Source organism: Homalodisca vitripennis, chromosome 4 (assembly GCF_021130785.1).
Source record: "Homalodisca vitripennis isolate AUS2020 chromosome 4, UT_GWSS_2.1, whole genome shotgun sequence".
Taxonomy (NCBI): Eukaryota; Metazoa; Arthropoda; class Insecta; order Hemiptera; family Cicadellidae; genus Homalodisca; species Homalodisca vitripennis.
The window spans coordinates 170,375,257-170,401,607 of NC_060210.1; the positions used below are offsets into that span (position 1 = coordinate 170,375,257).

General features: G+C 35.3%; 1 protein-coding gene across 1 annotated transcript in view; it reads left to right on the forward strand.

Moving 5' to 3' along the window:
* The window catches only part of LOC124360599 (neurogenic locus Notch protein), a 155,556-nt gene extending 129,699 nt beyond the window's left edge, over window positions 1–25,857 (forward strand). Inside the window, exons 9-28 of the mRNA XM_046814344.1 lie at window positions 5,710–5,946; window positions 6,149–6,455; window positions 7,133–7,392; window positions 7,512–7,782; window positions 7,868–8,100; window positions 8,530–8,824; window positions 9,145–9,434; window positions 10,596–10,901; window positions 11,393–11,857; window positions 12,608–12,795; window positions 13,958–14,250; window positions 14,827–15,022; window positions 15,414–15,599; window positions 16,272–16,519; window positions 17,455–17,707; window positions 18,993–19,189; window positions 19,320–19,443; window positions 20,133–20,378; window positions 21,986–22,205; window positions 22,681–25,857. Coding sequence (XP_046670300.1) covers window positions 5,710–5,946; window positions 6,149–6,455; window positions 7,133–7,392; window positions 7,512–7,782; window positions 7,868–8,100; window positions 8,530–8,824; window positions 9,145–9,434; window positions 10,596–10,901; window positions 11,393–11,857; window positions 12,608–12,795; window positions 13,958–14,250; window positions 14,827–15,022; window positions 15,414–15,599; window positions 16,272–16,519; window positions 17,455–17,707; window positions 18,993–19,189; window positions 19,320–19,443; window positions 20,133–20,378; window positions 21,986–22,205; window positions 22,681–23,399 — 5,534 coding nt within the window. The 3' untranslated portion in view covers window positions 23,400–25,857. The remainder of the gene's footprint in view (window positions 1–5,709; window positions 5,947–6,148; window positions 6,456–7,132; window positions 7,393–7,511; window positions 7,783–7,867; window positions 8,101–8,529; window positions 8,825–9,144; window positions 9,435–10,595; window positions 10,902–11,392; window positions 11,858–12,607; window positions 12,796–13,957; window positions 14,251–14,826; window positions 15,023–15,413; window positions 15,600–16,271; window positions 16,520–17,454; window positions 17,708–18,992; window positions 19,190–19,319; window positions 19,444–20,132; window positions 20,379–21,985; window positions 22,206–22,680) is intronic.
* The last annotated feature ends 494 nt before the right edge of the window (window positions 25,858–26,351 follow it).

Consider the following 26,351-nt stretch of genomic DNA (forward strand, 5'->3'; position numbering starts at 1 on the left):
GTACCTCGTGTCATCAGTGAGTCGATTTTGTGTGGACTTTTCGGATTGAATACGCTAGAAATTGACTAGATCCAACCGGTTGCACCGAGTACTCGTATTGTAGGTAGCGGATCGTGTTCGGAGTTACTGACTCTGTACCTCGTGTCATCAGTGAGTCGATTTTGTGTGGACTTTTCGGATTGAATACGCTAGAAATTGACTAGAATCCAACCGGTTGCACGCGAGTACTCGTATTGTAGGTAGCGGATCGTGTTCGGAGTTACTGACTCTGTACCACGTGTTATCAGTGAGTCGATTTTGTGTGGACCTTTTCGGATTGAATACGCTAGAAAATTTGACTAGATCCAACCGGTTGCACCGAGTACTCGTAATTGTAGGTAGCGGATCGTGTTCGGAGTTACTGACTCTGTACCTCGTGTCATCAGTGAGTCGATTTTGTGTGGACTTTTTTCGGATTGAATACGCTAGAAATTGACTAGATCCAACCGGTTGCACCGAGTACTCGTATTGTAGGGAGCGGATCGTGTTCGGAGTTGCTGACTCTGTACCTCGTGTCATCAGTGAGTCGATTTTGTGTGGACTTTTCGGATTGAATACGCTAGAAATTGACTAGATCCAACCGGTTGCACCGAGTACTCGTATTATAGGTAGCGGATCGTGTTCGGAGTTACTGACTCTGTACCTCGTGTCATCAGTGAGTCGATTTTTTTGTGTGGACCTTTTCGGATTGAATACGCTAGAAATTGACTAGATCCAACCGGTTGCACCGAGTACTCGTATTGTAGGTAGCGGATCGTGTTCGGAGTTACTGACTCTGTACCTCGTGTCACCAGTGAGTCGATTTTGTGTGGACTTTTCGGATTGAATATGCTAGAAATTGACTAGATCCAACCGGTTTGCACCGAGTACTCGTATTGTAGGTAGCGGATCGTGTTCGGAGTTACTGACTCTGTACCTCGTGTCATCAGTGAGTCGATTTTGTGTGGACTTTTCGGATTGAATACGCTAGAAATTGACTAGATCCAACCGGTTGCACCGAGTACTCGTATTGTAGGTAGCGGATCGTGTTCGGAGTTACTGACTCTGTACCTCGTGTCATCAGTGAGTCGATTTTGTGTGGACTTTTCGGATTGAATACGCTAGAAATTGACTAGATCCAACCGGTTGCACCGAGTACTCGTATTGTAGGTAGCGGATCGTGTTCGGAGTTACTGACTCTGTACCTCGTGTCATCAGTGAGTCGATTTTGTGTGGACTTTTCGGATTGAATACGCTAGAAATTGACTAGATCCAACCTGTTGCACCGAGTACTCGTATTGTAGGTAGCGGATCGTGTTCGGAGTTACTGACTCTGTACCTCGTGTCATCAGTGAGTCGATTTTGTGTGGACTTTTCGGATTGAATACGCTAGAAATTGACTAGATCCAACCTGTTGCACCGAGTACTCGTATTGTAGGTAGCGGATCGTGTTCGGAGTTACTGACTCTGTACCTCGTGTCATCAGTGAGTCGATTTTGTGTGGACTTTTCGGATTGAATACGCTAGAAAATTGACTAGATCCAACCGGTTGCACCGAGTACTCGTATTATAGGTAGCGGATCGTGTTCGGAGTTACTGACTCTGTACCTCGTGTCATCAGTGAGTCGATTTATGTGTGGACTTTTTCGGATTGAATACGCTAGAAATTGACTAGATCCAACCGGTTGCACCGAGTACTTCGTATTGTAGGTTAGCGGATCGTGTTCGGAGTTACTGACTCTGTACCTCGTGTCACCAGTGAGTCGATTTTGTGTGGACTTTTCGGATTGAATATGCTAGAAATTGACTAGATCCAACCGGTTGCACCGAGTACTCGTATTGTAGGTAGCGGATCGTGTTCGGAGTTACTGACTCTGTACCTCGTGTCATCAGTGAGTCGATTTTGTGTGGACTTTTCGGATTGAATACGCTAGAAATTGACTAGATCCAACCGGTTGCACCGAGTACTCGTATTGTAGGTAGCGGATCGTGTTCGGATTACTGACTCTGTACCTCGTGTCATCAGTGAGTCGATTTTGTGTGGACTTTTTCGGATTGAATACGCTAGAAATTGACTAGATCCAACCGGTTGCACCGAGTACTCGTATTGTAGGTAGCGGATCGTTGTTCGGAGTTACTGACTCTGTACCTCGTGTTTATCAGTGAGTCGATTTTTGTGTGGACTTTTCGGATTGAATACGCTAGAAATTGACTAGATCCAACCTGTTGCACCGAGTACTCGTATTGTAGGTAGCGGATCGTGTTCGGAGTTACTGACTCTGTACCTCGTGTCATCAATGAGTCGATTTTGTGTGGACTTTTCGGATTGAATACGCTAGAAAATTGACTAGATCCAACCTGTTGCACCGAGTACTCGTATTGTAGGTAGCGGATCGTGTTCGGAGTTACTGACTCTGTACCTCGTGTCATCAGTGAGTCGATTTTGTGTGGACTTTTCGGATTGAATACGCTAGAAATTGACTAGATCCAACCGGTTGCACCGAGTACTCGTATTATAGGTAGCGGATCGTGCTCGGAGTTGCTGACTCTCTGTAATGAGCGCTGTATTGCTTTATTTTAATTACACCACTAAACCGCGGCTGGCTCAACCACCGCGCTTCGGCTAACTCTTAGCGGTTACTCCCGAGTGCCGTGCAATCAGCCCCACTCGCACACGCGCACACTCATCCAGTCCTTTCAACTTTGCTGCGGGAAATGTTTTTGTAAAACTAAATGCCTATTTTGGACTCGTTGTATTTGTTATTGAATGAGTTCAGTCTTTTAAAGTTATTAGTTGTTTTATTTAATATAGTAAATATTCTCAATGGTGTTAAAGTTGAGTTGCGAGTGCCGCACCTAGCTAGCACCTGTGAACGACACACTTGACAACGTGATTGCGGAGGCAGAGTCCGTTCCTTCACCTCTACCTCTACCGTGCAGTATGGTCCGTGTTCTCACAGACCGGTACTGTTACTTCCGTAACGCTGATCGATCGTATCAGTCATGGATCGTACACTCCTGTCATCTGTCTCCGCCAACAATGTTCCCAACCTACTTACTCTTATTAATTATAACATTTCTTATTTTCGAAACATATAGGTAGAAAAACATGTTATTCAAAATATTTACTATAAGATAACATACATAACATTATATTGTATATTAAATCAATCACTAGGCCAATATAGTTGTATGAGAGTAGACGCGAGTTTAAGTAATTGTATTACTACATTTCATTCTTCTATCAGTCAATAATGCAACCAACCAAACACTCTATACAATATCTTAGACTATCAGTCAATAATGCAACCAACCAAACACTCTATACAATATCTTAGATTATCAGTCAATAATGCAACCAACTCATCACTCTATTCAATATTTTTTACACATCAGTTCTGAACAACAATGGCTCTTCCCTATGATAGATATCCAAAGAAAACTTCATTTAGTGTACAAAGAGTATAAACTATTATACTATTATATGGAATAATGCTGAAATTAAATATTGCTGATATCAATATATAAACTCTAAACATGATGTCCTTAAAAATCACAGTAAGCGAGTTTAAGTAATGGTATTACTACATTTCATTCTTCTATTAAAAGTTTTTTAATGCAATTTTAAACAATGTAAATTTTAAATGCTCTGCACATTAATCGGATATTCATTGAATATTTTACGCACATAAAACTTGTAAAAAATTTTTATTTTTATTTTCATTGCTTACTTTAGGTATAATGTGGTAATTCTGTATCACCCAGCATCAGTATTGCTCTGTAAATCATCATAAATTATTGAACAAATAGAAATTGAACAATCGATCTACTTGTATAATTTTTTCATGTAGTGAAACATTTAAGTTAATCAGTAACACTTATATTGATAAGTATAATTTTAGAGGTTTTTTTTTGTAGGTTCTTCTGTATTCTTAGACCATATCTTATAATTGAATTACATTGATGAACTATAAAATTTATTATTTTACTCTTGATAATTATTGTATAAAACCTACTGTACTGAAAATAATGAACAGAAAATGGTAGCTGATTAAGTATAAAATAATTTCAGTGGCTCATTTACCAATAGACCCAGTATGCTCAAACAGTCCTCAAACAAGTTTTTAATGCTAGTACACAGCAGTGATTTTCTCATGTCTTAGTTATTCAGAACATAATGCATTGTCTATTTTTTCAAATACATTAAAAATATTTTTCATGATAATTACAAAGTATTTCTTTTGTCATCTTTTGATTAAACCATTTTCACAAACCTCACCAAGAAAGATTTTAGGTAGGGGTTACAAATATTTTTGTGTTTACGGGACCAAGAAATTGAGATTGGCCACAGTCTCTGAAATGTCTCTTGATTATGAATTTGATCTTTACTCATTGGGGATATTCTGGCTGCATGATGGTATTGTGAACACACAATCTATATTGTGTTTGTCTCACCTCACCATACTACAAATATCATTCCCTATACCAAGTTTGCTGCAAATTGCACCAAACCCTCTTCCTCATATGCTTCAGGATTTAATTATGCCCCAGCATTTATCTACATCATTTACACCCGTTTTATGTATTCAATGTATTCAATAATGTTATTCACAAACTATGTGGATAATTTCAGAAATTTCATTGGAAAACTTTCATTGGATGTTCCATTTAAAATTAAATTACAACTATATATATATATATATATATATATATATATATATATATATATATATATATATAAATATTGAAATGTCCACTTTGATTGTTTGACTTTCAAATAAGTAACAATAAAGGTAAATGAACGCCTGTGGCTAGAGTGGTCTGCCACAACAGATGTTGGACTGTTGGATGTTGCCACAACTATATTAGGAACTATCAATAGACTACTTACTGATTTTGGCAATAGGTCTTGGATTTTGTCAGATAAGAGCAATCTCTTTAAACTCTTTACTTTCTTAGTAAAGACTTACTTACTTTCTTACTGTAGAATTTGAAATTTGAATTTGAATTTATTTTTTAGAACTCACTGTTTTAAATATGTAATTCATACAAACACAAATTTTTAGTTTTCTTAGTATTGTTGAATGAGTATTTCATATAACACTTTTTTACCAAAAACACTATTGCAAATATTATATTACAAAAAAATCCCTAATATAGTTTTGTGTATATGTGACAATTAATTTTACTCTTACTCTACTAATGTCAATCAACTTTTTTGTCTAACAAACATATGCACTAGCATAATAACTTCTTTTAATAAACTCTGTCAATGTATCGTTGTGATTTAAATGCTACTGGACCAGGTAAGGCTTAAGCTGTGGAAAATGGTATGGAATTTAACTTATATTCTTATACAGTTAAGTTACATAAAGCCAGTTTAACATTAAATTAATTAATTAATTAAAAATTAGTAAGTATGTAGGTAACAGCTAACATTGTTCATATGCAACAAGAATAACAATATTCTGTATAGTCGGCTTCAGTAAACCACAAAAGACACAGAATAGGGTCTTCTTGATGTTTAGGAGTATGTTTGATAGCTGATCCAAGGTAGGTATGTTTGGTAGTTACCTAAATAAGAGGTTTTTGAATTATTGAGAGGTACTCAAAGAAACCTGTACTTGATGGAAGTGAATTTGTTTCTGAGGAAATGTGAATGTGTAGTAATGAGTGAATTGTGGGTTCTAGGTTTCACAGGGACTCAGTGTGAGATAGACATAGACGAGTGTCAGATCAATCCTTGCCTCAATGGAGGTATCTGCAATGATCTGATCAACACGTTCAAGTGTGCATGCCCGATTGGCTTTACCGGGTCCCGCTGCCAGACCAACATCGATGACTGTGTGAGCAGCCCGTGTCGCAATGGTGGTATATGTAGAGACTCCATCGCAGGCTACAGCTGCGAGTGTCCCCCGGGCTTTACAGGTCAGTTAGCATAATACAAGATAACTATTATAGAATATTTCCCAATTCCAGTAAACTTATAATACTAAATTTATTCTTATATTGGATATAGCTACTCTTAACCACACTTGACAAGACTGAGTGTTAGATTAGAGACCATACGTTGTGGATTTGTTTGTATTGTTAGAACTTTCTCACAAGCGCATGAATACATTTGTGTCAGGTCTGAGCTGTGAAACAAACATCAATGACTGTCAGTCATCACCATGTCACCACGGAGACTGTATCGACGGAGAGAACTCGTTCACTTGCCAGTGCCATCCTGGCTACACCGGCTACCTGTGCCAATCTCAGATGGATGAGTGTGCCAGCAACCCTTGCCAATATGGAGGTCACTGCGAAGATCTGATCAATGGCTATCAGTGTCGCTGTCGCCCGGGCACCTCCGGACCCAACTGTGAGATAAATGTCAATGAATGCTACAGCAACCCTTGCCGTAATGGTGCCAAGTGTGTGGATGGTATCAACAGGTGAGTTGCCCCCCACTAGTTTAATGCTTATAATGGTCCAACTAGGATACTTTTGAGAACCCTGCTATTAAATAGGTTTTATATGTCTGGAACCTAATAACAATTATTATAGAAAATATGTTTTGTGGTTTTCCTAAAGATTAAGAGTAGGCCTACAGATTGGCTATTTTGTAAAAAGTGTATCCAGTTTAAAAAAAGTCTACATAAAATCTACTTGCTTGTACGTTGGTTATAACATACTGTACTTCATGTACCTTGCTTGAATATTTCACAGTAAGACTAATTTAAACTTGTACATTTCAGAATTAATGTAGTACTTTTTTACAACTGTATGAAGGAGATAAAATAATTCACCAACATTTCAAAAAATAAATGCCGACTAAACAGTAGCATTCATTACACAATATTTTTTAGGTTATATTATTTCAGTCATTAACGTAAAATTATAATTTATATTTAGATATGGGTAAAGTATATTGGATCCTTTACAAACTAAATATCTACTCTTTAATAAAGATATCTGAATTCCCTTGACAAAACTACTGCAACAATGTCCAAATCGATCAGAATCATCGTGTTGGTTAATATGTGAAGGCTAAAATCTATTCCTCTTGTGTGTATTAATTAGAGTTCTATAAGTGAATGCTAGCATATATTCATCTTAAAATATTTTGCAGATACTCGTGTGAGTGCCTGGCAGGGTTCACTGGCCTCCACTGTGAGACCAATATCAATGAGTGTGCCAGCAACCCTTGTGCCAACGGTGGACTATGTGTGGATCTGGTCAATGGATTCCGATGCGAGTGCCCTCGTGGCTACTACGATGCTAGATGTCTCAGTGATGTTGATGAGTGTGCCAGTGATCCTTGCCTCAATGGAGCCACCTGCGAGGACGGTCTTAATCAGTTCATCTGCCACTGCAAACCTGGTTATGGAGGTAAATACATATATCGAATGATGTGATATGGTTTTATCTACAGTGATATAAATTGTATTTGTAAATTTGTGTATTAATTCATCTTATGTACAATATATTGAATTGCGACAATGTTCCAGGCAAGCGATGTGAGTTTGACATAGACGAGTGTGGAAGCAATCCATGCCAGCACGGAGGTCAGTGTATTGACCGGCTAAACGGCTACATGTGTCAGTGTCTGCCTGGCTACATGGGTACCAACTGTGAAACCAATATCGATGACTGTGCTACCAACCCTTGCCGTAATGGAGGAGCCTGTATCGACCTGGTAAATGCCTATAAATGTGTCTGCGACCTGCCGTATACAGGACACAACTGCCAGGAGAAACTCGATCCATGCTCACCCAACAGGTTTGTTTTAAATCATCAGTGTGATCCTACTAAATTGAATGAAACCGTTATGTCCATCTTATGTGACTAATTGATGTATGTTCAGTTGCCAACACAATGCTCGCTGCTCTCCTTCTACGAACTTCCTGGATTTCTCCTGTGCCTGCAGTATTGGCTACACTGGCCGTCTGTGTCATGAGGATGTGGACGAGTGTGTGGTTTCCTCTCCTTGTCGCAATGGAGCCACCTGCCAGAACACTAATGGCTCCTACCAGTGTATATGTGCCAGGGGATATGAGGGCCGTGATTGTCTCATTAACACCGATGATTGTGCTTCATGTAAGAGATTTTCATATATCTTTGATATTAGTTGCCTCTTTAAAAAATATCTACAACTATAAATGTAAGTCTTAGGTAAATGTACTTATGAATGCACCTGTACAGTTATCATGCACCTTTTATATTTTGAATTTAAAATCTGTACAAAGGAAAAATAAATCTATGTTTAAACAAATATGTTGGCGTATTTAGTATAAATTACTTTCTAATAATAATATAAATTATTGAAAAATTGCAAACCCAATTGGACAAAAGAATGGGTTACTTTTAAATTTACATTTACTAAAATCCAACAAGAAAAGTCACTCCTTAACTACATTACTACAAATTACTAACATTACCAAAAGTATTAATATTACAATTAGTTGTATATGTTTTGTTATTCTGTATTATATTAACTAGATCTAATTATTGTATTGTATTGCATAGTCCCCTGCCAAAATGGAGGCACATGCTTGGATGCAGTCGGAGACTACAGCTGTCTGTGTGTGGATGGTTTCGAAGGCAAACACTGTGAGATAGATATAGATGAGTGCCAGTCCGGTCCGTGCCGCAACGGTGCCAGTTGTACTCAGTATGTGGACTCCTATACCTGCACCTGTCCTCTTGGCTTCTCCGGCATTAATTGTCAGACAAACGACGAGGACTGCACAGAGTCGAGTTGCATGAATGGTGGTTCGTGTGTCGATGGCATCAACAACTATACTTGCATCTGTCAACCAGGGTCAGTATCAGCAAAAGTAGTGTTTTGTCACAGTTCTTTGTTTTAAATGCTAAAAACCTGTTTTCTTGAAAACTTTTTATTTGGATATTTTATTAAGTTATATTTGTAATTATTTCTGGAAAAAATTAAATGTCTCCAATTTTTAAGATCTTTATCTGACTATCCTAACCAGACAAAAAAAATAAAGCTCAGGAGTTAGTGTAAATAAGTTACAAAAGACTATGCTTTGGATTTCTAAGATAATGTTACTTATATATGCTTTGATGTCCCCCATTGCACAGTAATCAACATGACACTGACTCTCACTCTGATATTGGCAGGTACACGGGAAGTAACTGTCAGTCACGTATCAATGAATGTGACTCGGCACCATGTGCCAACGGTGCCACTTGTATGGACCATCTCAAATACTACAGCTGCCACTGTCCATACGGGTACACAGGCAAGCACTGTGAGGCATACGTGGATTGGTGTGCCACAGATCCGTGCATGAACGGGGCTCAGTGTCGCCAGAAGGACAACTTGTATCAGTGCTTGTGTGCGGCTGGCTGGACTGGCAAGGTGTGTGATGTGGAAATGGTTTCTTGCAGTGATGCTGCCATCAGGAAAGGTGAGTGAACTGTCACATTATTGCCTCTAAAATATCTGGTTAAATTTGTATAAATGTTTAATGAATAATATCTAATCAATTGTGTTTGCATAAAGTAAGTATTTTGTCCAGTTGGAACAATAGCATCGTCAAGAAGTGATGTTTTCAGCAGACACTGGCTAGGGCTGAGGTGCTTTGATGCCTTCCCACAGTACTCCTCAAATATATAAATATCAAGTGCTGCTTACACAACTCTTTAGCTAGATGATTTTAAATAACATCTTCAGATTATGATGTTCATTTGCAAATTTTCTTTTATTGTAATGCAGGTGTTTAAACCAGCAATGTCAAGCACAGTGTAGCAGTTGCCATGTCTGATGAGAAAAACTATTGTGCAGAAAAAACATTGGATGAAAATTTCATACCAAATGGATGTACAAAGAATACATTGTCTGAGTTTTCAAAATACAGAGACACATAAAAAAATATTCTTTTCATACATTGAAGACAACACTGACAAACTTACAATAATCCAATAATCCTTGAATTGACAACACTATATGATGGTTATCAAGACAACATTTATGTGCCCAGATATATAACAACTAATGGAGCTGTGGATTATGTTACTATAGGGAAAGCTGCAGACTGGTCTTCCCCAGTCTGCAAGATCACATGTTCAAAGAAATGTCAGCAGTACTTAAACATTTTGAAATGGAGCATTCAATACACTTTGATAAAGGCAAAGTACTTACTATCTCTGAAATAACTTTATTAGTAGTGTGGTGTCCTCGAGTATTTCTTACTAAATATATACACAAATTCACATAGTTTGGCGTAATTCAATCCTACAAAGACCTTGATAATTTATTAATGCAATAGTTTGAGGTTTGATATGAAACCATATAACGTCCAACCACAAATAGTGCTATATTATGTCTTTTCACATGGGAGAATGAGCAGACTGATATCAATAACAGATATGTGGTGTATTGAATATCTAAGTGTCTTAATCTTAGTATTAACTGAGTGTTTAAATGAGTTGGAAATGTAACAAAGCATTTCAAGATTGAATGTGACAATAATTTGCAATAGTTACATTTTTAACCCTCTTTGTACGTAGATAAAGTGTTTATATGAATCGTAATAAAATCACATGTATATAAAATTTTGGTTGGTCAGGTCTGTCCCGGGAGGCCCTGTGCAACAATGGGACTTGTGAAGACATCGGGAACAGTCACCGTTGCCACTGTGCCGACGGCTACACGGGCAGCTACTGTAGTGTGGAGATTAACGAATGTGACTCACTACCTTGTCAGCACGGAGCCACCTGCATAGACCTGGTCGGTTCCTACATATGCCACTGTGACAAGGGCTTCCAGGGCCAGAACTGCGAACTCAATGTGGATGACTGCAAGCCCAACCCTTGCCAGAATGGTGGTACTTGCCACGACCTGGTCAGCAACTTCAGCTGCTCCTGTCCTCCCGGTAACTGCTACAGTATATTGTTTGTATTTATCTATGGGATCAAATACATTTTCTTTATCATGAAATGTAATTAAAAAATACTATTATTGTATTAGAATTTTAGTGTATAACATCCTTTAAATTCATTTCTGTAATAGTACTTTGTGTTCATCAGAGAGTTTCTTTTCTTTTATGTAATCCCATAGCTTTTATTTGTGCTATTTAATAAAAATTCATATCAATTTATGACGTTTGATTTTGAACTGTTTGTTTTTAAATTTATTTTTTAAACCTCATCTCATTAATATATCAATTATATTTTAATTTATTTGTATTACATTATTGTTGCATTAACTTGATCAAATGTTTAGTATATTCTTTAAGTAAATTTGGTTTCTATAAATATTTGCAATATTTTTTACTTTTAATACTGAAATACTGTTATAAAAAAAAATTATTGTTAATAAACTATAATAATGATGCTTGCTAATAAATATAATGATTTGTGACAGGAACCCTGGGTATAATCTGTGAGATCAACATGGACGACTGTGTGCCGGGAGCCTGCCATAACAATGGCACGTGTATAGACAGAGTGGGCGGCTTTGAATGTCTATGTCCGGCCGGCTTCGTGGGTCCCCGCTGTGAGGGTGATATCAACGAGTGTCTGTCCAACCCCTGCGCTGGCCCTGGGACGCAAGACTGTGTGCAGCTCATCAACAACTACCATTGCAACTGTAGACCGGGTTACATGGGGCGTCACTGTGAAGTGAAGGTGGACTTCTGCGAGAGTAGCCCATGCCAGAACGGAGGGGTGTGCAACCCACTGGAGGCTGGCCACTCGTGTGCCTGTCCTGAAGGCTACTCTGGGCGCAACTGCGAGTTCTTCGGCTACGACTGTGACTCTGATCCTTGCCAGAACGGCGGCTCCTGCCAGCCTGTCGATGGAGGCGGTTATTTCTGCGAGTGTCCTCCAGGTCAGTAGTGTTAGGACATGAGAATACTTCAAGTAATTAAATTACTCAACTACTGTTATGTAGTTTCAAATTGTAATTAGTATAACAGGTATGTTTTAAACAGTTATATAAAAAATTTAAACATAAAAATGCCATAGATAATGTGATATGCTATTCAAACATGACTATTTGTGTGTTTAACAGCTATATAATACAGCATTTTATTCAATGTATGATTTATAAAAATTTGTTTTACTAAATAAAGACCAAGTTAAAGGTTATTGGACTTAGTTGTCAGACATTACAAAGTTGCATTTAAATTATAGAGGAATAAAAGAAAAATAAATGAATAATTGTAGTGATATCTGTGATTGTATTAGTTACAAGAGATAACTAGCCCAATACTATAAATTGAGGCATGGAAAAAGTGAGGAGACTGCAATCTGTGGAGTGAGAGGTCAGGTAGCAAATATTGAACATAAATTAAAATTTAATTGTAGTTGAAATGTAAGAAACAGTTCTTTATTACATTTTATTACAATACTGTAAAATTTGAACAGTAAGATATTTTAAACTTTTGGAGAAAACATCACACTGATCCTAACATAAAAAGTTATTCTCTTGAACACTCTTTAAACTGACATTGAAATTTGATATTTAGAGAGGTAGGGTGTTTACATCATAGTAAAAGACAAACTGCTATTGGGTATAAATGAGATTATATTTTGCATGTATTGTAGTAAAGCATTATTTTATTGGTATTTTGAACAGGCACGGCTGGCACACACTGTGAGTTAGATGCACTGAACGAATGTGCCAGTAAGCCCTGCAAGCATGGAGCTGCGTGTCAGGACAGAGTGGGAGACTATGCGTGCTACTGTCCCCCTAAGTGGGCCGGCAAGAACTGTGACAACTACGACCCCAACTTCCGAGGTGGAATTGGTCGTGCCAATGTACAGGTAAGTACAAAAACCATCTGTTACAACTGTATTGGTTTTAAATATATTTTAGCCCATTATTTACAAAGCTCGATTGCTTACTATTTCATCTTTTTATGTTTTTTATTAATGTGTTTTCCACTGTCATATGAAATCTTGTATTCAAGACAAGATCAACACAAAATTACAAGACACAAATTTCTTAATCACATAATAAAATTAATAATAACAATCACAACACAAATTTTGTTGAAAAGGAGCATTAATTTAATTTAATATGAAATATTGTAACAATTAATCAGTCAAAAACTGTAATTTAACAAAATACAATATTAGTATGCATAGTGCATTAATAAGATGCTTAGTTAGATCACTACTTTTCATATGCTGTGTATTTTAATTTTATGCCTTTTATTTTCTCAGCATTACGTGGACATTGTCAGTAATTGCCAATGTAATAAAAACGTTTGTAATGGTTTCGAGAGCTTTACTCTATTGTTACATAAAATTAGGCTACAAAAAGATTAGTGCTCTCTGGGTCCCAAAAATGTTGACTGACACCCACAACTTGCTTTGACATTCAGCCACATTGTTGACCTGCCACTTGTCTGACTGTCATGGCATGGAATTTGAGGTTGAAAAAGAAAACGGGTCTCAGATTCATGTTTTATAGTCCAAGTTAAGACACTACAAATCTGTTGACATTTTGAAACTATCTTTGAAGTTTCAGCTAAGGCACTTCAAGAGGCCGAAACATTTGTTTACATTTCAATGTATAAAATATTAAGTACTCAGCGCTTGATTAGGAGTGTAATACAGATAACAAACATAAATTTATCATAACTTTTATTCCAAGAGAATTATTTCATAATTAATTAAATACTCCCTACATTTCTTTTTAATTTTTTAAACATAAAATGTTTAATAAAATTGCTTTAGTCACATAGTACATATATAATAAATTTCCTTAAAAAACTGTTTATTTTTGTAAAAATACAATATACCACAGTGGTCCAGCAGATTTTGTAATGCACAGTGTCCGGAACTTTCAATTAGTATGCTAACAACAATTTATAGTATAAGATTGAAGTTCCTATACAAGTTTTCTATGCTGTGTATAATGTTGGTTCACATTTATGGCGTAGTGATAAGATACTTTTATTTAACTAATTATAATTTTCAGACTCCTCCATTGATATCGATGATGGAAAAAGAGATGGAGAGGGAACTAGAAAAGTGCAAGCTGAACAACTGTAGGGCCAAGTCCGGTAACCGTCGCTGCGACGAAGAGTGCAACACATTCTACTGTCAGTTTGACGGCAACGACTGCTCACTAGGCCTGCTCCCTTGGAGCAACTGCACCGCTCCCATCAACTGTTGGGAGGTCTTCATGAACAAACGCTGTGACGAAGTTTGCAACAATCCTCAGTGTCTCTTTGATGGACATGACTGTGAGAAGACCCTTCAGCCTTGCAAGTAAGTACAGTAAATACCCCAATCTAAAAAAATGACAGAGTTAATACTCGGAATAGTTGTGATGAGCTGTTTTGTATTTGTTGGTAGGGTCTTATCAACTTGAAATACCAGTGAAATTCCTCTTCTCTTTATTGCTGAAAACACAATATAAATGCTGAAATATACATGTTTTATAAAAATTATGTTATGAACGTTAAAAAGTTGTGGTGTCTACTGATACTTACAACTGTCAATGAGGTATTTTCATTATAATAATTTCACTGAGATTGTGCACAAAAATTATTTTGTCTAAACATTTATTATTATACATAATATAGTAGCATTCTATATTTCCTGAAAAGAAGGTATATATATTTAATGCAAGCCTGGTATGGCATAGTGTATTTTTGAAAATATGTTTGTAAAATGATAAAAATGGGGTGACAATCCTAAACATTAAATTTTGTACAGGTCTAGGATTAACCTTACAATAACTTTGACTTTTATAACAGTTAGGTTATGAAATAATTATTGGATTCTTATCATGTAAAGAATGTGTGAGTGATTCTGTATGATAATGTTGCTAATGTTGCGCAGCCCCATCTATGACGCCTACTGCCAGAAGCACTATGCGAACGGTCACTGTGACTACGGGTGTAACAATGCTGAGTGTAACTGGGACGGACTAGACTGTGAGCCAGGACACGCGGAGCTGGCTGAGGGCATCCTTGCCACTGTCCTGCTCATGGACATGCAATCCTTTCTCAACAAGAAAGTTACCTTCCTCAGAGAGGTAGGTTCAATACTCCATATTAGACATTAATTCTGTTGTAAACAGTTGACGTTAACTGAAAATTTAATGGCTGTCAATTTAAAATGAATATATATGAATAATCTGTCAAGATTAAAAGTAATATGGATGCTTTCCTTTTTTAAGTAAAATGATAATTTTCTAAAAATCATTACATTTACAGATAGATAGAGAATGGTTACATGAGAAAACATTAATTTTTCTACATGAAGAAATATACTGCAGTACTTGGAACATCACATATTTATGTACTTTATTGCTTAGCCAGTCTCGTGAATCAATACATAGTTGCACATTTAAGCATGGTTTTTATTATTTTCAACTCGGTATTTGTACATTAGTTATCAGCAGTTGCCATTTATGTTTTCTGCAGATTGGCCAGCAACTGAGGTCAACAGTGAGGATCCAGTTGGATGAGTCAGGCCGGGAAAGGGTCTACCCATGGAAAATGTCCAACAAGGACCTCGGCTCCTCAGGTGTTATTGTATACCTAGAGATCGACAACAGGAGGTGTACCAATAGCATGGGAAAATCAGAGTGCTTCCCCACTGCATCAGAGGTACTATTAGCAAACATTTATAATTTATTCTAAAGACTAATGATATTTTATAAAAGTTAAAATCCTATTAAATAATGGTATAAACCTGTTTAACCTATATTTAGTTATAAACTAAAATTACAAGTTTTTAGGAAATTGTTTTAAAATTCTATACCTCTGTTATGCCAAGTTTATTTTGTTTTAAATAGAAAATGTATAACAATTACATGTTTCAATGAGGGGTTACATATTTTTTTTTTTTGTAACAGAGGGCCAGGTTTCCTAGGCCTGGTAGTTGCCTCTCAGCCATCCGGCTTATTTTGCATCCTCTCCCAGGTTTAAGCTGTATCAAATCCCAGGCCTTTACAAAACCATGAGATCTTCTGAACAATGCTTTCCTTTTCCAACCCCTCTTCCGTATGCATAAGAACACCTAGGGATCTTGAGCGTTTGCTCTGTAATGCTGGACATTCAAATATGATGTGCTTGGCTGTTTCGTCAGCCTCGCCACATTTCCTGCACAGTGTTTCCTGAACTGGAATACCTATTCTATTCAGGTGGCTTCGGAATATCCAATGACCTGTAATAAAACCAGTCACCTTTCAGATCTCCGTAGGGGTTACATATGTGACAACTATTATATATAAAGTATTCAAGCCTGCACAGTTATTGAGGAGCATGAGCGTGTTACAGGCGGCAGATTTCCTGGCAGCAACAGCAGCCACACACTCACTGTCCACATCGTTCCCTATCTATCAAGTACATGGGGTGCTGGATGGTTCAGACGTGGAGATAGACTCCCCTAGTCGCAGCAAGTACATCCTGACTGGAGTGATCCTGACAGTGCTAGTCAGCCTGCTGTTGGGAGTGCTAGTGCAAGCACAGAAGAAGCGGGCCCACGGTATCACCTGGTTCCCCGAGGGATTTCTCAGAAACAACAGGTCAGTTGAGAAGAAGTAAACATTAAATTAATAATACTTCTGTGTCCTTCTACTATTCATGAATATGAGACAATTCCAGATTCCAATCTGATAGTATCCATATCAATGGGTACTGTATAGTTAAAATGTCTAAATTTTTCTTTCATAAATTAATTTATAGCATATAAAATTAACAAGTATATAATATTATTATATATTAATTTGTATTATGGTGAAACGTTATTGTATAAATAAGTACTAAATATGCCTTTTTTTATTAACATAACTTCTGTAAGATTGAAGCAGTTTGTAATTCAATCAAGCAATCAAGTTTGTGGACAAAACATACAAATCTTTCAGTTAGAAACAAAAACAAATTTTTTCATAAATTCAAATAACTGTTCGTACAATGTACTTGAAATTGTTGCACAAATTAACGTCACACCTGAATACACACTGACTAAACTCTGTATGAGATTAATAAAAACACTGACATTCCCATATACAGCTAACATTCTTATCTTAGTTATTTAGAAAATATAAAAGTAACTACTCTCCTTTTGCATTTCTGATTTCTAATGAAGCCTAGAATAACTCATAACAACTCTCCTCAACCATAACTAATACATAAGAAGTTTGGATAACAAAGTAGCTTATGTTAGTTCTTCTGCACATGTGCTTTCATAGAGAAGTCAGGCCTTTTCCGTCATCTCACACTGTAAAGGAGCAATAAGCATTTATTGTGTACATCATAAACATAAATCAAATATAATGTTGAACACAAATATGGAAACTCTTAATATAATTCAAATACTTTTTGCGTGATTTCCAATTTTTGTGTTGATTACACATGTGTATGCTAACTACTCACAAGTAGATGAAAGATGTTTGTTAATACACTAGGTTGTGCTATTGTTATAAGGTAGTGGTTTAATAGATGTATTGCGTGTGAACAGTGGGCAGAGACGCAGGTCAAGGCGCAGAGGTCCGGATGGCCAGGAGATGCGGAACCTCAACAAGCAGCAGTTGGCGTGTGTCGAGGTGTCGGGTATGGGAGCTCACTGGAGCGATGATGAGAGCGAACTGCCGCCCAGCAAGCGGCCCAGAGACAACGGCTACTCCAGTGACCACACGGCTATTACTGATTATGAGGAGATGTGGGGGCAGACGCCACGAGCCCCACATGCCATACTCACACCTCCCAGCATGGTAACATACTTACTTTACTAAGTAGTAATTAGGTTTAATTTGGATTTTAGGAAGTTAGTTGGGTAGAAAGTTTAATGTAATAATTAGGTGACAAAGTTAAAAAATAAGGAATAAAAGAAAGATACAATATTTTTTTCAAAACATTTACTATTGCCTTTTATATCTATATTTATTTATTTTTTTTCTATCAAGATTCTTAATATATAGTTAGTGATTGTAATGATTATGTGTGGAAACATAAAATCTTTGTTACTTCCTATGGCAGTCAATGAAGGCTAGCTCAGCCTAATATTAAATGTTTCATGATGTTCTTTCTTTTATGGTCCACTGAATTCTCCCAATTTTTTGCCAAGCATAATTATTATGCGTCTTTTCCCCTAAAATAAACTAATGCATATAGGAATTTTCCCTGCTTAAATATAAACGATTCATTAAAGTTGCTTTACTTTGTCATTTATTGAATTTAAAGTTCAATTTGCAGACAAATTTAAGCTATGTCAGATTTTTATTTGATTTTCCGGGACTTTAATGAAATCTTTACCATTAGATGTCTAGTGAAAATTCCTTATCCCTTACTGAACCAGTAATAGGGATCTCATCAGTCTGTCCATCCTTTTTGTTTACAAACAATTTATTTAGCATCTCCATTATTTAGATTCAGACAGTTTTAATGCACCAACAATTTCCATTACAGGCAACTTGTTTTTGTACTTTGCAAAGTCATATTCAAGCAGTATTACACTATTATGTAAAATTTTTATTAATCATTATAAATAATGAATTACAAGTAAATAAAATAAATATTTACAGAATCAATTTTAAATTATGGCATCAAATTATATATAAATAGAACACTCTGTAGTGAAAGGACAGTTTGGAAAGAGGTACCAGGCACCTTATAAAGTATTCAGATTATCGATTATGAATTTGGTTAATGGTATCAAGTAAGTTATTGTTCATACATCAGTTGCTATGTTTGATAAGAAGGAACTTTATCTTCAAATAATAATTGCATTACAACGGAAATTACTGTTGACCATATTTCTGAATATTGAAAGGGATTTTAAAACTAGTAAAAGAGTTAATGATAAAACTACTTCCTTCAAACTGTAACTCTTAAAACTGCACAACATTATATAGAATTACATTCTAAATCCATTGACAAATTTAAAATTTTGAAGTTGCATTATTCCTGTCTCATAGTCATTAACCTCTCTCATTTGACAGACTAATTTTCATTGAAATGATAGTTTGACTCATGCGGACATGATGTATATGTGTGCAGGAGAATGTGGACGTGCGGTTACCGTGTGGTATGACACCGCTGATGGTGGCTGCAGTGAAGGGAGGAGGACTGGACAACGGAGAGGATGAGGAAGAAGATAGCACTGCCGCAGTTATCGCAGACCTTGTAGCTCAAGGTGCTGAGCTCAATGCCACCATGGACAAGACTGGCGAGACTTCTCTCCATCTTGCTGCAAGGTAAACGGCTAAAATTGTACATGCTTTTAGTGTTTTGACTAGGCTGAATAGAAACATGAATGAATATATCGTGTTCCTAGTTAATGTTACTTTTAAGATCCTTTCAGTCACCTAGCTGATGTTTGTATAGGTATGCACGGGCTGATGCAGCCAAGAGATTACTAGACGCAGGAGCTGAGGCCAATTCCCAGGACAACACTGGCAGGACTCCCCTACATGCAGCTGTGGCTGCTGATGCAATGGGCGTCTTCCAGGTAATTTACCTCACAACTTGTATAGTAGGTTGTAGTAAACAATTAAGCACCTAAACAAATTTAATATTTATTAAGTGTAAACTATACTATGGACCCTTTTTTTTAGTAATGTGTACAGTATTGCATTCAATTTGGACATTTCAAGTACTCTATTGTAAACGAAAAAAAATTATTAGTCTGATTGTTGATAGAATTTAAGCTAAAATATGTGTTTCTCGCTCACAAAATATATTAACAATTTTAGTTTTAAATTCGTTCTGAAGTAATTGAATTCAATCTTATCAGGTCTAAGTAAGGGCTTCACTATATTTGGGTCTGAAATCTGTAGTTGCATAATTGATTACTAATTCACTCTACGTAGTTCATTTTTAAATCATCTTTCCCCCATGACTACAAATAATCCATTTTTTGTCCAATTACTGTTTTCACTCTTAAGTGTAGAATGATAGTTAAAGCTTTGGTGTTTAGTATAATTAATTTAATTTGTGAGTTTAATTTTAATATATCCGAAGATGTTTATTCAAAATTGAGTTTAGATATAAAACGGAAGTTTTCATTCAAACTCAAAATTTTTAAAATATGAAAATCAATGTATGTTTATGTACGTCAATTTATATATTGATGCCAATTTAAGTTAATTTTGTAAACAGTAAGCTAAGGAAATACACCACTTCATTTTATGTACACAGATCTTATTGCGGAACCGAGCTACAAACCTAAATGCAAGAATGCATGATGGCACTACGCCTCTGATCTTGGCCGCCCGACTGGCTATAGAGGGTATGGTAGAAGACTTGATCAATGCGGATGCGGACATCAATGCAGCCGACAACTCGGGCAAGACTGCACTACATTGGGCAGCGGCTGTCAACAATGTGGATGCTGTCAACGTGCTACTGGCTCATGGAGCCAACAGGGATGCTCAGGACGATAAGGTATTTTTACTAACAACAGGATTTCAAATTTAATCGGTCTGCAACATATTTACTTATATAAACTTTAACTTTATTTTAAAAATCACGTTGAAAAATAATAAAATATATGGCAACAAAAATATTTTAATCTTGCATAAATTTATTAAAAAATACTCTTACACTATTTACAGCTGATACTAATGTGTAATGTATGTGACACTTGAAACCTAAATAGAAGTTGGGAACTAAATTGTAAGAAGACTAGTGTCCGAAAGAGTAAATACACATTTAAGAAGATTTAATATACATGAAAAGAACAATTGGTTTTTTTGCTCTTTTTGTATATTTATAGCAAGTTCTATTTAAGAATTTGCAATTGTGAACCTTTATACTGGCAAGGCGGTTACTGCGTCTTAGCAAGCTTATATTAATTTATAAATATTGTTTTAAGGCTTACCCTTTCATGTTGCATACTGTTTTATTCAAAAATAACTGCTCTTTTATATTATTTCATAATTATAATTTCTTTTAATTGTTTGGATATATTGTAGATATATCTTATGTGAAGAATGAAAAAGTTTGTCATTAAACTACTTCTTTTGAAAAAATCTTTAAAAATGTTTTTGTAAAATTTATTTTATGCAAAATAAAAAGGTTTTATATATAAGAATTGCAAATAAAATCTATGTAATAAAAGTAAAATTTGAAAATTAGAAAAAGTATTAAATTATCAAAAAGTGCAATTAGTTTTGCAATCGTTCTTCAATTATTATTTTATACATTACAATTTGAAGAAAATAGGTTGGTCCACAGAACTATGATGGTTTTATTAAATAAATTTGTATTTTTTAATTTTATTTACTACTGAATCAGTAGTTTGACTTTTTTAGGAAAGAAATTACAATGAAAACAATATTATTTTCCAAAAATAATTGAACACATAGTAAAAAGTTAACTAAATTAATAGGGATTAAAAAATATAGGTGTAATAGTTTGCTTTAAACTCGACAGAGCCTAACCACCAATCATACAATGTTTCATTGATGTAGGTTGTCGTCTACATAGAATAATATTGTCATTTTATTAGTTGGCTAACGTGACAAACAAAAAGTAACTGATGATTTACTCCATGTTATAAATATTTGTTGCTGTTAGTGTCTGTAAACATGGCTAATAGGTACGCCACAGTGAAATAGATTCTTTCATCATAATAATATGTTGAACAAGTCTAATTATTTTGATGAAGAATTTTGTGTCAAGAGTTAGGAATCGGATGTGATAGCTTACTATACAGCTTTAAAATCAGGATAAAAAACCTCTTAGATCCTCTCTGTAATTATGTATAAAAAATTTTAGAAGCAATGCAGTATTTTTGTTTTAAAATTGACCTTGTTTCATCAAGTTAAAATAAATATTTGTATTGTGTTTATTGTTTCTGCACTATACTGTTCAGTTCATTCAAGCATGTGCTTCAAACAGGGCTAGTTTATTGACTAAATTCAAAAGTGTTATAACTTTGAATATGGGGATAAACCAGAAATAGTTTATTATTATAGTTTTGTCACAATACTTAAGACCACTTTTATTTTTTTATACCTTGTTTATTTACTTACTGTTATGTTTTTCAGGATGAAACACCACTCTTCTTAGCAGCGAGGGAAGGTGGTTTTGAAGCTTGCAAGGCCCTATTGGACAACTTTGCCAATAGAGAAATCACAGACCACATGGACCGACTGCCAAGAGATGTGGCAGGGGAGCGTCTGCATCACGACATAGTCAGACTGCTAGACGAGCATGTACCTCGCTCCCCACAGATGGTGTCTGTCATCTCTAATGGTCCTCTTATCGGTAAGTATAATGTTTTTCAGTTATCTTATTATTTAATTTGAAAAAGCTAAGAATCCCTGAAGGAAAATGGTCAAATGCAAGTAAAATTCAAAACTTTGCAAGTCTGAAATGGATTATTTATGAACGTAATGTAGTTATCAAATGTTTTGTGGAAATGATGTTAGAGAACTTAACCCAAATTAAAGAGTTCTTAAATTAAACATGTTTGGAACATCTAGTAACATAAAAAAATTGAAATAATTAAGACATTCTTGATAATATTATGTTGTTGTCAACGCACACACACATACACAGAAAATAGCATTTATTACTGTACAGTATAGATAGTATTATTTTTATATATTTTTGTTTCCTCAATAAACAACTCTGCAAGTAATTTGATCAGTTTTTCAACATTCTTGAATTATTTCTGTTTTGATAAACTATTAGGAACTATCCTATAACAGGAAGTAATGATGAATATGTTATGTTTTAGGCTCTCCAAATCACCATCACCTAATAAGCCATCCCACTGTTATCGGTGGTGGTGGTAAGCCTGGCAGTAAAGCGAAGAAGAGACCCAAATCAGGAAGTGGCAGCCCCAACAGTCCTGAAGTCGACATGACAGGACAAGTTATCCGTAGAAAGCCAAGCATAAAGAAGAGCAAGAAACCGTCTACTCTGGAGGACGGAGCTATGAGTTTAGAGGCTACTGCATCACTATACAGCAATGCAGGTCTGCCACAGCCTCCCGCATACGAGGATTGTATCAAGAATGCAGTATCAATGCAGAGCCTGCACAATCTGGGTCTGGACACTGCCTACTCGTACCAGGCACTGTCAGGGTTCCAGGATTCACCTCCTCACAGTGTGTCCTCACCCTCACCGGTCAAGAGTCGACCATCGATGCCTCTGTCTCCCACGCACATGGCGGCGATGCGAGCTGCTACACAGAAACATGCTGCAGCCATGCAGTTCGACTTCCCCTCGGACCTGTCGTACATGGGCTACCCTCCTCCGGCACAGCAGCAATACTATCACTACCTCACGCCGCCATCAGAGAGCTTACAGACTCCGGAGAGCTTCCCCACCCCCTCCCCCGAGTCCTCCTCCCCTTGCTATTGGTCTTCCTCTTCCCCACATTCCAATTCGGACTGGTCTGAGGGCATCTCTAGTCCAAACAACAACAAACAACCAGATCCTATTTACATTTAACAATGACCTTTGTACAAAGTTGTCTTATTTTAGAAATGTGTATTTATTTGTAATTTTTTAGTGACTTTTTTAATCAAGATGGAACTATGTGCTGGTTTTACATGAAGGTGATTTTGATTTTATGTGTGCGCAAATTTTGGTGCATTTTTATACAGTGCCTTTTCTTTTAGTGAATTTTTGTTCACAATTTTATGCAATTATTTATTTTTAAAGTGAACTATTTTAGTTTACTATTAAGATTTTTATGTGAACATTATCTGTGAATATATGTCCAAAATAGTTTTTCAGCTGTTGAGTAAATCTAATTGTGGTACTTTGTAGATGGTGGAAATGTTGTTAATCTATTGTGATTGATTAAACAGAAGTACTGACAATTGTAGTAACATTTAGAGTAATAATTACACTGTAGTCACTGACTACTTCCAGGCCAGACGCAATTGTGATATTCACAGTTGACTAACCATTGATGTAACTCGCCTTCTGTGAGCTTCTATTGAGGCATTGTGAATAGTTGTAGCGTTAACACAAGGTCTGATCTCTTGTTTCGTATTTATAATTTATACACCGTACATAATTATTTTGTATATCTAGTTCTAATAATGGGTATTTTTATGTATGGTTTCAAAAACAGTAATTTGCTCAAATTGAGGACTTTGCTCTCTTGTGTGCCTTTTGAACAAAATTGTTGCTGTGGTGTTGAAGTGCCAGGCTTTAACAATAGTGTCTTTCCTGTATGTATATAAGTAAGTTAGGATGTACAGAGTACAGTATAACATTCTGTTAAATTAATTTGTTACTTGATGAATTTAAGCTGTATAATTCATCTGGCCATTGTGTCCCTACAATGAAGCGTGATGTCGTGCTGATGATGAAAACATTAAAATACTACATATTATATTTATTTACTTGTTGAAATAATATACAAATAAGTATTCACACACAGGATAAAATAGCACAAATCAGTTGTATTGCTTTTCCCTTGAAAACCTTTAAAACAGTCGTAGGACCCAGCATACGTGTACACCAATAAAATATTCTTTTAATATTCAGTAGTATCATTAAAGTATTAAACAGCCATTAGGTGATTCTGCAGTAATTGAATATTTCTTCAAGATGTCTCGTTTTTAACTCTTCAGCCTGGTTTTGAAGATATAGGAGTTTCTGCAGCTTTTTTCTGCTAGGTTAACATTTTTTCTTTAAATATATCCAATCATTTTACACAAACAGGTATTGCTTGATATCCTGTTAAATCATATTACCAATCATAGTTATCAGTAGAAAGTTATAATTATAAATTTAATTGATATGGATTCTAAACATGATAAATGGACTGAGTTAAAAAAAATCCCAAAAAGTAAATACAACAATAGGTAGGAACCAAATACTATAGTCATGAAGTTACAATAATCAATTCAAACTAGTATTTTAGAGATGTATACATTAAAAATCAAAAGGAGCTATTTTAATAAGGAAGTCAATACTTAAAAATCACACAGTATAAAGTTATGTAAAACTGAAACAAAATTTATTAATAGAAAATTGTTCTTGTCAAATTGGTGTATAATATAAAACAAAACATGCCTTGTTTTAAATGAATAGAGCAAGGTTATATACAACTAACTAAAAAGTTAGCATTTTATATTTGGTCATACACAAAAATGGAAATCTTATTTTTTTTTCTTAAAACTGGAATAATAGATTACTGATTTAATGCAATTTATCTCATTATTATAGATTAAATTTAAACAATTTAATGCCTGAAAAATACAAAAGAAGAAATGGTGGACACATGGCCGGCTGTATTTACAGTTTCTGTATAAATAGGTATTGATTATGTAGAATACCTAATTGTAAAGATATTGAAATAGCTCATGTTGTTATATTGTTCGGTGATACAACTCTTGTAGAATTTTGCTATTTTATATACATTTTGTAAAATAAAGTCCTTATATGGGTAATCACAAATAAGTTAAATGTAGTGAATATTGGTAGATGCAGTTTATTATAATATTGTAAATAAAATTACTTTTGTAAATAACCTTTGGAATCTCAAGTGAATGCAATCTAGAAAGCCATGACACACTGCATTGACTCAGTTCTCTTTAAAAGTCATTTTGATAAAGCAGAAATATATATTTTACTGTGTTATAAGTTTAGGTTATCGCCTATTTTTATGAAAATTTTATGATTTTAATATACTTTGACATAAAATTTTTATGTATACTAGTTATAAAAAGTTTGTCAATTAAGGCTTTGCCTGACGTTCCTAAGTAATATAAATTGTATGGCAAAGTTTTTTGTAAAGGGTTTTACTTACTAGTTACGGTAAAAGCTACACAATGTTTTGATAAAAATTTAAATGATCTGATGTGTATTTAATTTTTGTTAAAATCTTTTTCAAAATTTGAATTATATTGCAATATTACGAAATATATGTATACATTGTTAAGTATATTAATTTTGACTTTTTATTTGCTTCCTCAGTGGTATACCTATAATTAAGGTTTGTGAGGGTTCAATACTTTATATTGGGTAGTCAAAAATTGATGTCAGGGAACTCTGTATAAAGAATTTGGAAATAAGCTCACAAAATGTTTAATATATTAAAATAAATTTAGCAAATGTTCTAGGTAAGAGATACCATTTAGAAAAAATGCCAATTCAAAAGAGATACTGAAAATATATACACTACAAATATGGATTTCACCTTAAAATAACATCTATAATGAGAATTGATTTTGTTCCATAGTATCACTAATCTAATGGATTATGGAAAGCTCCTGGATTATTACAGGTTCTACTTTATTCCTCCTTTCTTCTGAGAATAGAAAACAATTCTCACCAGGTAATTAAGTGTAATTTCCCTGTTCTTTTCCCATTAACTCCCTGTCTGTGACTTTTTAAAACCTGACAAATAAATAAAATTATCTATTGCTGTGTCTATTGCAACGG